Here is a 13,514-nt window from a genome sequence, read left to right on the forward strand (position 1 = left end):
TACTGGTATAGGTATACCAGCAAAGCACCCCTAGTATAGATCTGGCCTAGGCATTAGTGTGGATGCAGTTATATCAGTATACAGGTTCTAGTCCCACATAGGAAGGCAGAAGGCCTAAGTCACTTTTATATCAGTATGACTGCATCCACACTAGGGGTTGTACAATTTTTTTTAAACTAAAAAACACACACCCCTTACTGAACAGTTAAAATAAAACTTTCAAGCAGAGGCCAGACCTCAAAAGTTTGAGGAACATATCAAAATAAGGTCCTACAGGACTAGAAATAGTAGACTTCTGTAACTGTGAAGGGAGGAATACCCCCTCTCCAACAGGAACCCAGAACTTTCTTCTAGTTATGAAAAGGACATTAAACTTAATATTTGTGACAATTTAATGTATAAAAAACCAGTACAGTCAATTTTGGAGGTTTTTATGGCGCACTGAGTCCTGTACAGAAGAACTCATGGTGATGTAGGGTACATCTACACTGATGGCAGCAAAGTCGCCGCCGTCAGATCGACCTATCTGGATCGAGTGGTCAGTGAAGACCCGCTCAATCAATCCAGAAGTCGACGCTGTTAAACCACCCCCTCACGTGGCGTAGCACTGCATCAACAGGAATGTGGTTCCTGTCAGTGCAGTGAAGACGGCGCGCAGAAGGGAAGCACAGCAGTCGACGGGAGTTACGCAAGCTACTCTGCATAGTTTGCGTAACTCCCGTTGACTGCCACCGAATCGCCGGTTAAGTGTAGACCAAGACTAAGATACCAGGGCTTCACAAGTAGACACACAAAATAACAGCCCCAATAACTTTTAAAAATTTTCAAACGTTGGTTTAAAAAATGTTTTTGCCTGTGTGACATGTACAAAATATAGTGTGGTTTGACAGTCTGAAGTTTTATCAGCACTTACTTTGGACGATCAGTATAACTCATTTGTAGCTTTACTAGTCATAAGTGAGCCACGCAGCCAACTCAAACTCACGCAAATAAAATCAGACATCATGTATGCCACATTATATATATTACTCACACACACACACACACACACACACACACACACACACAAACCAGATCATGCCTCCAGTAATAAGACACAAGGTTATACTATCTCCACCTCAAAGGTGTATCCCCCAGCAAAAAGCCATTTTAAAGATAACTGGCAAAATTATGAGATATTCTAAACAAAAATAAAACTCCATGTTTCGGAAAATTTTGGCACCCCCTACTTTGGAAATGGGTTTCTACTTATAGGCTAAATCTAAGCAATTATGTTTTGTAAAGGTATGTAGTGATAACTATGGGGCTGCCTAATGTACATCTGGAGCTGAAATAGATGAAAAGCTGGCTATTAGATCACAGCAGCAAGAGATGCAATAGACAACTATTTCCCATAACAACTCTGGATATTCTTGTTACAAACATCCAATTGTTCTTTGAGTCTTCCTAGATTCTTGACTTGAGCAATATCTTACAATGAATTCCAGTCTAATTATGTCTTGTGTTGTGGAAAAAGCATTTCCCTTCATTAGTTTTTAATTTGTCCCCTTTCTACTGAATTGCGTTTATTCTCGTTCTTGTGTGTCAGAAAGGGAAAACAGAAGCTCTCACTCCTTTTCAATATATGGTCCTTCTTGTCTCTTCTCCAAAGAGAACAATTCCAATTTTTCTTCACATGAGAGCTATTCTATGCCCAATCATTCTTGTTCCTTGTTTCAGAATTCACTCTACCTAACCCTACAACTTCCTTTTTGAGATGGGGTGATGCAGTATTCCATTAGAGCAAACCACTGAGATATATATATATATATATATATATATATATAAAGGCATTTGCAGTGTTATGGCTCCATCCCTTTCCTTTTGCATCTTGACATCGTTTTCTTTGGTTGTGTGTGTATTTGTTTGTTTAAATTGCCGCTGTTTATTGAGCAGACGTCTTCAAGTTGTTCACAAAACTATGCCAACGTCCTTTTCCTGAGTTGATATAGTTAATATAAAAAGGTTCTCTCCAGTGTATTGTAGATATATCGGAATTAACCAGATCAGAACAGTGACTGATCTAGTCCACTATTCTGTCTCTAACAATGACAAATACCAGATGCTTCAGAAGGTGCAAGAAACCCTGAAAGGGACAATTGTGGAATAACACTCCACATAGGGAAAATTTCTTCATATCCTCTACCATTAAAGGTTGGCTCATGCACTGAAGCATTAGGGTTTTATTTCTCTTCCAAATTTGGGAGATTTTAAAAATCCTGTTGAGTTCTTGCCCTCAGTTACAGACTGTGGAGCCCACTTGTCTCAAGGAAATTATGAGTATTTCTATTAATTTTAAATTTTCTGTCTTTCACTTTCATTATCATGATTATCTATTTGCTCTTGTATTATGAAAAAATGTAACTAGAATTACCCAGTCTAATACCTTTACATTATTTGTTACTTTGTATATATTTATCATGCTCCCTTTTTATCTCTTCTACTATGGGTGCCCAAACTATGGCCCGCAGGCTGTACACAGCCCACCAGAGCATTTCATAAGGCCCGCAGCCTGCTTCAATACAATATATTAACGGCCAATTCATTAGTGTTTTGTCATCATATTTACATCATTTTAGTTTACACAAGTGTGTAAACAGACAATACTGTAGAGAGAAACAACCTATCTAAATACATATGAAACAAGCTGAACTTAAAAACATAAATCAATACACGTGACTTTAAACCTTATTAAAAAAAATGTAGAATCTATTTGGCCCAACACAAGGTTGTGCTTAGGTTTAGGTGGCCCTCTTGTGTAATAAGGGTGGGCACCACTGCTCTACAGTAAACATGCCTAATCTTTTCATTCTTTGTACAGAAGTTTTTCCATATTTTTCAACATTACCACCACTTATTTCTGAATTCCATCCATTTTTGCTTTATTTTTTTATTTTAGATAAGATTACCAGAACCGAACATGGTATTCCAGGTGAGAGCCTACCACTGATTTATAGTTACCTAATATTTATGCTGTACTTCCATATGAGCCAAATGCCTATAGCCACCATATATACCTGTAGGCATCTCTGTCAGAAACATCAGGCTAGCAACAGTGCCCTGTGTCAGAAGCCACTTAGATCAGACGTTGGTCCTGTTCAGTGCCTTCATGTGTGATTTCACATCTTCTGGCATTTTCTGAGGAACAATCTACCATGGTATTTCTTTTCTCCACAGCACTACCCCACCTTTACCCATGAAAACTTGGGAGTTCACAACTAGAGCTCATTGGAGTGTTTTTGACTAAAATGCTTTTTTCCAAACAAAATATGCTGTTTCAAACAAACATACATACATTTTAGAGAGATGTATTGATTTCATTGACATTTGAAATAGGTAAAGTTCTGGAATCCAGACTAGACTCTCTGGTCATTTAGAAAAAAAGAGATCCAAACTGAAAGCATGGTCTTTTCAATCCAAAAAAACCAACATTTCGACACAATCCCATTTCACAAAAACATTTGAAAGGTTTTGTTTTCATGCAACACTGAATGAAACAAATGTCAAAACTCTGAAAGATGTCGCAAAAAAGAACTGTCATCCTCTGGACAACTCTATTTACGACACAGAATACCACCTGCATAAATTCTGTCCAAATGAACATCAGTACAGTAGCTCAGAACTCAGAGTACATCTTTTCTCTTGCCACAGCCACCTAAATCAACAAGCTCTTATTAAGCAGTGGAAGACATTATTAGCTGTGTCGTTGAACAAAGTGTGGTCTCTCTTTTTTGCTCAAGAAAGTAGAGTAGTTAGGCATCTTCCCCCACCTTCTTTACCAGCTCCTCCAGAAAAGAGTTCAAGCACATAGCATCTCTATTCATAGAAAATGAATGATCCAGGTATTTGTCAACTTTGTCTCTTGAAGATATATGAACATGGACCAAATCAAAACCAGTGGTGTTAGCCAAACCTTGGAGAAACTGGAACAAAGACTAGTATCTGTAAGATAGGGTCACTGCCATTTCCTGCAGAAAATGATGATCTGATGAGTTTCCAGACTTATACCTGGAAATTAATGCACAGCAAAATGTCAACCCCCTTGATCCTACATGAGCATTGAGAAATGCACTTGTGGGGAGATCCAGAAGTCAGTGCTGTCAGAGTAACTGATACTGACTGCACTGAGATCACAGGTATGGGTAGGTTCAATGGCAACAGCAAGTTTCAAGATTGGTGTCACATGAAATAGATCGGGACACCAAGTTTCCTCCATCAGTACCAAAAGCGTTGACCTAAGTGACAAAGATAGTACCAGTATCTTTGAGAAAATACAGCTGAACCTGAAGTGAATCAAACACAGATGCAAATACACACTGTTGCCAGCTAGGCTCATCCAGATCACTTCCTGTTACTGAGCATGAATGGACTGTGTGAAAGTTTTAATGCAAAGCTATCTTGAGTGAAGTACTGCATCAAAAGACTGCTGGTTCTAACTTGGGACCTCATGCACATGGTACACGGGTAGTGAAGACGCTTCATTCAAGAAGTTGAAGACCAGGAACATGACTTAACACATTAAAGCCCTGATGCAATAAGGCAAGTTCAACCTGTTGAACATCACTGACCACTTCACAGCAGCCAGTTCAGTGGGGCTGATGGATCCGAAGAGTTGTTAGGTCTATGTCGATATGGTACATGCCAACACTAAGTACGAACTCTCTCTCACCTCAGGCTGTTGAGGACATATCCTAAGCAGTCTGGGCCAATGTTTAGGACTCCTCTAATGGACACTTAGGTGGGACTTTAGGTGTTTCTGCCACTGTTTAACCTCTCTAAGTGATAAGCCCATACAAGTGTCTGATTCAGCAAATGATGCTCTTCTAAGAGCAGAATGAAACACTTATCCCTGTCCATAAGGGACACTGTAAGGCTACATGTGCATTTCTTGAATTTGCAGAGCTTCCTTCCTTCCCCCCTCCTTCCTATTAAGACAAAAATCAATAACAAATCTGTGAGAAAGAGCTATAAAAGAAAAAATTATTGCAGCAATGAACAAGAAAACTTTGACGCAAGTAGTCAACAAAGAATTTCATGATATGCCGTATACTGAGATATTAAATGCTAAAAGTTTGAGAAGCAAGACTTCTGTTCAAACCGCTAAAGTATTTAAAGCATCTCATAGAAGCTTAGAGCTAAAGTGCTGAGCAAACCTCAAAAGATGACTGTCCTGCAAAGCTAAAATGAAGCATCAAATGTATGTAAATCAAACACTGTGTCCAAGCCCATCAAAAACTGGCTCAACTGAGCCTAGAAGCATAAAAATACCAAATTGATAGTCCAAACAAAGCAAAAAAAATATCATGGTCCCAGTGTGCCAGAGCCAACTAGACCAAAAACCACAATTTTTTTAAAATATTAAATTTTATTGGAACTGACTGCTGGAATATTGGAACACACTGCTGGTCAAACCAACCACAATCAGCAGAGCTGGAGTATGAATGGTAATCTGATGCACAACTTTGACGAAGAGCTCTTTGACCAAGATCAATACAAATCTAACAAAGAACGCTCTAGAAGGCTCACTCCCAATTCATCGGCACATGAGAAGGTGGGGTGGGGGTGAGGATGGAGATTTGTTCAGTTATCAGTGACTCAGAAGGATTAAAATCATAGAGCTCAAAATTCCCAGCCTGTCTCATGTTAAAAGCACAGAGTCAAAAGTCAGATTCCTGTAAGACTAGCGTTTTTGAAGAAATATATAAAAATATTTAATGCCCCTGCAGAGCTGTGTGGGTAAATTTTAAATGTTACTGTGAGAATTTTAACTTTTCCATTTCCTAATCTAATCTAAATATGTAGCCTTCATGTGATTTTTATAGTTAATTTATACCAAAGCTATATTTATTCACCTACCTTTCCCAATAGAATTGGGGATTACGTCTTCAACCAAGTTTATATCTTTATACTAGCGTAGAGGGAAAGAGGGGAAAAAGGCGAGTGTCCAGGAGTTTTCTTGTACTTCTCAAAAGGAACAAAATACTTATGAATATTTTATGTTATAAAGTAGCCTCAACATATCATATAGAAGCTAAAGATCCAAAAGTGGAGATACTTTCCCTCCTGTGAATTATCAAACTAATTCTGAATAGTTAAAAATCCCAAAACATTTGTTAAGGATAGTCAAGTCTTCCAAACAGGGTCAATCGTAAGACTTAAATAACCTTTTTGTACACAGCTCCTACGGTTGCCAATCCTACAGGATTGTTCTAGAGTCTCCAGGAATTGTCTCATGTGATAAAACGTTCAGGAATATATCTCCAACCAAAATAGGCAACCCTAGAGCCAATGTAAGCCCACATTTGGCCTAAAGATTGACATTTTGGCCCAGGATTAAAAGGTTGTTTGCTAGGCAAAGAGGGTTGCATGAAGTCCCCTCTCAATTCTATACACCTCCATATAAGCAATGCTATGGGAAAGATTTCTGCAGAGTGATGCAGGGACTTCCTCCATCCACAAAGCAAGAGCATGCAGATGCCAAATAATTCCTAGTCCAAGAGCAAAGAGAAGGATCAGCCTCTACTATAACTATGCTTCAATGTGTTGTGCATTAAACATTTGCTGGAACTCTGGCCAGGCCCATCACTGTATCGCTTAAATGACAACTGGAAAATATTTAAAAACTAAAAATATACACAAATTTAAATAAACTTAAGTAGATACTATTTAAATTTTATGTAGAACAGCATAACTAGAACACAGGGAATGCTAGAACAGAAGGTTTTTCAGCTATTCAGTTCCTTTACTACATAATCTACTATTGTCAATCCTGAATCTGTTCTAGAAGATCTATATAGAAGCCTTTGGAACAGCGTCTATAGAAACAAAGTAATTCTAGAGAAAATGTCTACAGAATGTTTCCAGAGAAGACTCCCACAGAATTAGGTCAACCCTTCAAAGAAATTCCAGACATTTTTAATGAAATTATACAGAAAGTTTTCAAAATGCATAAGGTTAAAAAGAAACGCATTCCTTAAAGCCTATAGGAATGCTGAATTTGATCTTCAGCTGGAATAGCAACATGGAAGCAAAAGCCACATCATTAGAGCTCTGCAAATCTGCAGATATGTGGACCATTTTTTGTGGACTGTGGATCGGATGTGGGTGGTCATGGAGGTCACAGATTCTATGATTTTCCGGGATCCCTGGATCTGAGACAGCTTCTGAGACAGGGCTGTAGCAACTGAGCTCCGGGGTCACCACCGAAGAGCTGAGCAGCCAGCTGACCCTGGGCTGCTCCAACTTGGCCCCAGAAGCCCAAGGCATCAGCTGGCCAGCCAAACCCAAACCACTGAATTGTCAGCCCAGGGGTGTGGAGGTAGATAGAGATAAAATCCAGAGTGCGGATTGTGCGTTGGATATAAGTTTATTCTGGTGGATGCGGATCAGATGTGGATCCATTTTTTTGTATCCGCGCAGGGCTCTACACATCATTACCAAAACAGTGGTCAGTATTTGGGAGCAGAATTTACACAGACGATATAGGATAACATACTTTCCAGTCCCTTAACTGTGTCTCCCTTTTGTGTGTTGCTGAAAGAGGATTAAAAGAATGTTTCAAATATTCTCAAAGGAAAGAAACAGGTGACTATGGGGTAGCTTACATAGCAGTTACTACAAAAATGAACAATTAAAAATATAAAAACAGAAAGCATCTGAGAAAAGAACTAATTTGTTCTGTACTGGTAATTGAATTGTGTGTTGAAAGGAGACAGGGTGAGCAACAATATGAATGTTATCCATAAAATATAGTTTAAGTTTAAAAAGCTCCTTTACCGGAGGTTTTCAAAAAGAGGCTGGATAGTTGATGGTTTAGATACAACAAATCTTGCATCTTGGCAGGGGTTAGACTAGATGGCCCCTGCAGTCCCTCCTAACACTATAGTTCTATGACTAAGTTGATCGTTATTTTTGTGATAATTAGCAGAATATCTGTATCTGCTAGCAATTCAACAGGGCTGAACTGGTTATTTTATTAAAACTACAGAGTGCTCTCTGGCTTACCTTCTGAACCAAAATGCTACAAAGATGGCTCACAAAAGTAGTGGAAATACATTTTTATAGGAGACAAGTCAGTAAAGCCACCAGAACTTCAAAATCTTATCTCAGGACCACAACCAGCTCAGGCTGTAAATAAACAGCAACACAAGAACAATTGCACTCTAGAGGTATGCCTAGATTAGAAAAGGAGGTCAGGATAAATTAACATCAGCTAATCACACCTAACCTTATCCTCTCTTCTTAGTCTAGACAAACCCTGGGGCAGACAAAACAATATGGGGTGAGTTACTAAAAATACAACATCTCTCCCTCCCCTAGTATTTCATTGTGAAATACTGGGAGGGAGACATTTCCATGTCTTTTACTGATTTTAACACAAAATTAATAGAGGTGTTGAACTAGGGTAATAAACCATATTAGACCCAGCTTTTCTAGTTCAAAATTTCCATTAAACTGTAGAAGGTGGACCACCAATTAAGTCATTTGGAATTTGGACAAAGGGAATACTAAGGGCTTATCTACATTTAGAGCCACTGTAGCGCTGAGTGAAGATGCTACCTACGCCAACAGAAGAGCTTATTCTGTCAGTATAGGTACTCCACCTCCCCAGTAGGATTAGCTATGTCAACTGGAGAAGCCCTCCTGTTGACATAGCATCATCAATGCCAGGGGTTAGGTTGATATAACTATATTACTCAAGGGTGTAGAACTTCCACTCCCCTGAGTAATGTAGTTATACTGACTTATATTGATAATGTAGACCAAGCCTGGGGTTAAGGAGGACTTTAGGATTAAAGTTACTGGGAATAACCTACTCCATTACTGATGTAAAGAGAGAAGCCATGAATACAGATCTAAAGGATGTGTTGATAAGAGAAATTACGAACATCTTTCAGGAATGTATACGTCCATATGTAGAGACACAAGGGTGGGTGAGGAAATATCTATTATTGGAACAATTTCTGTCAATACAAAGAGCTCTGTGTGGCTTGAAAGCTTGTCTCTCTGTAACAGAAGTTGGTCCAATAAAAGATTTTACTTCACCCACCTTGTCTCACTAATATCCTGGGACCAACATGGCTACAACTATGCTGCATACTTCTATATGTAGTCAGTTACAGAGACTCCAAGAGGCTCCTTAATTATTTAAAAGAAGTTAGCCCAAAAAATTCCTTGTAATCCGTACACCATTCATAAAACAGGTGAGTACTTTTATTGTGTAGCAGAATCATGGAAGGGTAAACTGAAGCATACAGATGTTAGGAAGTTTGTCCAAAACAACATAGCAAGTCAGTGCAGAGCTGGGAACAGAACTCAGGAATCCTGGTTCCCAAGCCCCCAACAATTACTAGACTGCATTTTTTCCAAATGCCGATAAGGAATGCTACTGCCCTGTCCGGGAAATAAAAAAAGCCACACAAATAGAAGAAAGTCGTTCAGAAATTAAAGGAGTTAGAAATGTTAGAATGACCGTTAGGATATTTTACAACCCAAAACAGATCCAGAAGCAGAAAATATTGACTGGAAAAAGCTGGGTTCTTCAAGATTTTTTCAACATGACTACTTATGGAATGAGGTTACTCAACAAGAGTACAGCAGACCAAGCTCCTTACTGTTTCTGAACTTGCGAGCATATGAAAAGATTACTAAATTTTTATCACTATTGAACTGATTTCCAGTACACACACATACTTCTTTTTTTTTTTTTGGTATGGGATGAAAGCTCCTGGATTATTTTCTCATACCTGACTGGGAAATTCACCTTCTCCCCATCAAAGCAAAGGCATTAAAGATATGAGCAAAAGGCAATTTCCTTATAGTAATTTATATGATTAGAAGAACCCATAGTGACTTATAAGCTCTGAATAATCATACTATAAGAGAGTTTAAAAAACAAAAACTATGGTGGCTTATAATCACCCAAGTTACTATAGGAAAAAGCCTTTGGCTAATACCATGCCTTATCAGAGCGAAAAATTTAATTTATCATTCTATTCTGTAGTCCAATAGGAGAGTGAAATCTAGAAGCACCCATCCTTTTAAACTTTTCCTAACAATCACTTCATCACTGGCCTTCTGACACAGGAGAGCTTTGTAGCACCCATTCCTTTCAGAGGATTTATTTTAAACCAGGTAATCCTTTAAACCCCAAAATCCTTGGAACACAGCTCTAGCCTGGGACAATGGTAGCTGGAATCTGAATCCTCCACTTCTCCTAAATAACTATCCATAAACACTGGGGGGAAATGGGAGGCTAAATATACCTAGAATGATAATCAGAAGCTCTTGTTCTAAGACAAGCACAGAAAGTTAGGTGTGCCAGAAGAAGACAGGTGTCTCTGAAAGCAGACTAGGATTTAAGGAATTTGTTAATGCAAATTTTATGGAGATATGAATACAAGATTCACCAAGACCTGGCATAACAAAACACCATGAAAGGGTTTTGTTTTGTTTTTTTAATTAGGAAAGCACAATATAGCAAGTCTGCATTTCAGCCATGCAGAGTGCTCTTGAATCTTTGTTAAAATGCATGTTTTTACAATGCTGTTTCATTACTCCCATCACTTCTGAGAAGGGTGCTTTACCGGAGTAGATAGCAATGAAACATAGCAAAGGGGTAGAGGTGAAACTTTAGGAGAAATTGGATATTTACTATGTTACAGTACTGCACTGCAACTGCTGCTATCAAAAAGTTAAATATGAAAAAGGAGTTGTGTAGTGAACATGATGAAAAGTAGATTTAAAGAATAGTTTGAAATGAAAATTACTGTTCTGTTTGAACAGTGAATTCTTATGAACCTTGTTACTAAGATAAGCTGTGGAATACATTTGGAGAATATGTATGAAGTGCATATATAAATTTCTCAGGCCAACACTTATGGGACAACTTATATCAAAAGTAGTGAGACCCAAATAGACCACCACCCAAAATCAAACACAGCAAGAAGATGGCTCAATTTTTAATATAGTACAAAGGCAAAAGTGCTCAATGTATTGCCTATTTCATTTTGGATATGGATTATAGTCTGAAAGCTTTAGACAAGAGGAAAAGCTTTAATTTTCTAGTCTGCTTGCAGTTTTAAGGATAAAAACACTAGGGTTCAAAACAAATGACTGCATCCCCCTGTGCACAAAACAATTTATCCAACTGTGGATAGCAATCTCTGGGCACTCCTGATAGCTTTTAGGTCTATTGCATTTTAGGTGTCTTTCTCAAAAGTTCCTGTAACTATATAATCTTGCTCAAAGAGAACTAGAATAAGAAATTGATTAAAGTAATTTCAGCCTACTGAAAGCTATTGCTTATATCCATTAATTTACAATACTAAGGTATGTTCTGGCAATACAAGTGCAAAGCTCAGCAACTGCTACCCAGAATATTCTGAGTCTTCTTCGGATCAAGGACCAATCATTTAATTGGCCAATGTATTTAGTAACAGAGTTGGACTTCAGCTCTCGCCAATGTTTGCAACTTACAGTTTCTTCATGTTATGTTACATAACTATTAACTATGTATTTTAGCCACAAGATACAATGGGCCAAACGTCTCATGTACACAAGGCGCAATTCCATTTATTTCAATAGGTAACAGAAGAAATTGTGGCACAATATGAACTTTAATATTACTATCAGTTGTGTTATGCACAAAGGCTCTCTATTTCAGGTAGACCTTATAATATAACTAGCATATTTAAGAAAAATGGTGTATCCTAACTATGACTTCTGTTCACACTGTTCTTTGAAATTTATAATGGGATGTTTACTACAAATGGTATTTAAACATCTTCTCTGCCACATTGGCTCGAGACCAACATCCTGAGATTCAAGACCTTCCAATAAAGTCAATGGCTACCTTAGCTTTCCAGAAAATAAAATGACACCAGAAGTTTATTACATATAATTTCTGTACACCAATGTCAGATGGAACATGTGATCCTACAAAAATGTGAACATGTAAGCTCTCAGAGAAAAAAGGTGTTACAAGCACAAATTCTTGATTTGTGAGCCTTATAATAAAATTTTTAGACCAAAGACTTATCCTCTCTGTTTCACTTGCCCTAACAGAAATGCCTTTATAAAGACCTAAACAAAGACTTTCATACAAGAAAAATTATTGACCTTCCATAACATTTTTCCCCCACATGCTATTATAAAAAAAATGAGCATGTTTAAACAAGGGCTTGACTCCAATCCAGTCTATTTTAACTTCCTACTTGATCCTATCATGTTTTCATACTGCAAAAATGTAACATCACATTAGTTAACATGTGAATATGCTGTTGTAACACAGGATAGCAGCTCTGCATAAACAGGAGAAGAAATTAGGCTGAGGGGAAGGTGAACACAACTATCACTAAGGAGAACAAAAAAATGTAAACTGCTGTTTGTACTACTGTTCTTATTTCAAGTTCTGTCCAACCTGAAGTTCTCCTTCGAAATAAATTTCTTAAAGGTGATCTACAAAGCAAAAAGATCAAGCTTTTGTCCTTTTTGTGTCTTTATGATGTAGAATATAAACTTGAAACTATTTTTTAAAAATGCAAATGAGTTTCTAATGCTAAAATAAGTCTTGTCTGCCCTGAAAGATTATAGTAATTGAAGAAATAGCAAGACAATGACATCAAAAGAAGGAAAGTTGAGCAACTGAGAGGCTAAAGGATTGAGTCAGGCTTTTTTCTTTTTAATTCGGGCCTTTTTTACAACTTAAAAAAGCAAAACAGGGCACAAAACAGGTCAACCTAACTTCTACATTTGTGCTTTTCCATTTGGCAAATGCTAACTGCCCCCCATGTTTCTAGTGAAACCAAAATGATAATGGCTTTTTGACTACCCTCAATGATAACACAGCAGCTTTCTCTGGAATTCCTCAATCCCCCACCCCTCATCTCTCTCTTCCTCATCCTCAGTTGAAGATCAGTCCATCGGCACCACACCCTACCTGGCTAGAATTTTTTCCAAAGAGCAACAAGAAGCATTTCCTCATCTAATGGAAATGAACAAACTTGGTCACCTCTACAGTAAGCAAAAGCAGCTGTATTAAGTCAATGAAGTTTTATCATCTTATATGAGAGATGAATCTGACCTACTGCCCTTGCTGCACCCTCTGGCCCTGCTAGCCTAGAAGTAAACTAGAATCCTGAAATGTGCTTCAGCAGCATGGTAGTGCATTGTACAAGATCCTCAGGGTGGTTTTAAAATAGCATTCATTAACTTGTTGCTGCAAAGTCAGCAGGAACAACTTGTTATTGACATTTTGTCTCTCAGTGAACATTTTTTTTTATGTACACTGACAGTGAAGTGTTGGATTCATCTGTATTTTATAAACAGATATTCAAAAACTGGAGAATAGTGTAATATTTTAAGAATAAAAATTCTAGTCCAAAACTATGTTAATAGTTTTGAACTTCAATGGCATTAGTATTAACCAGAGTACTTGAAGAATAGTTTTTGTGAGAAAAAGGAAGTATAAAGTA

The 13,514-nt window shown here is 37.8% G+C and overlaps 1 protein-coding gene across 5 annotated transcripts in view; it reads right to left on the reverse strand.

Moving 5' to 3' along the window:
- The window catches only part of WDR33 (WD repeat domain 33), a 105,628-nt gene that overhangs the window by 36,294 nt on the left and 55,820 nt on the right, over positions 1–13,514 (reverse strand). The window contains exon 8 of one of the 5 annotated variants that reach the window (XM_067538841.1): positions 1,814–4,047. The exons of 2 other annotated variants lie outside the window; for them this stretch is intronic. In XM_067538841.1, the coding sequence (XP_067394942.1) occupies positions 3,995–4,047 (53 nt within the window). In that variant the 3' untranslated portion in view covers positions 1,814–3,994. 2 more of the 5 variants (XM_067538840.1, XM_067538842.1) reach the window with 2 other exon arrangements.

The sequence above is a fragment of the Emydura macquarii genome, unplaced genomic scaffold, assembly GCF_026122565.2.
Source record: "Emydura macquarii macquarii isolate MOO-44397 ecotype Brisbane River unplaced genomic scaffold, CSIRO-AGI_Emac_v2 contig_499, whole genome shotgun sequence".
In the NCBI taxonomy this organism is placed as follows: Eukaryota; Metazoa; Chordata; order Testudines; family Chelidae; genus Emydura; species Emydura macquarii.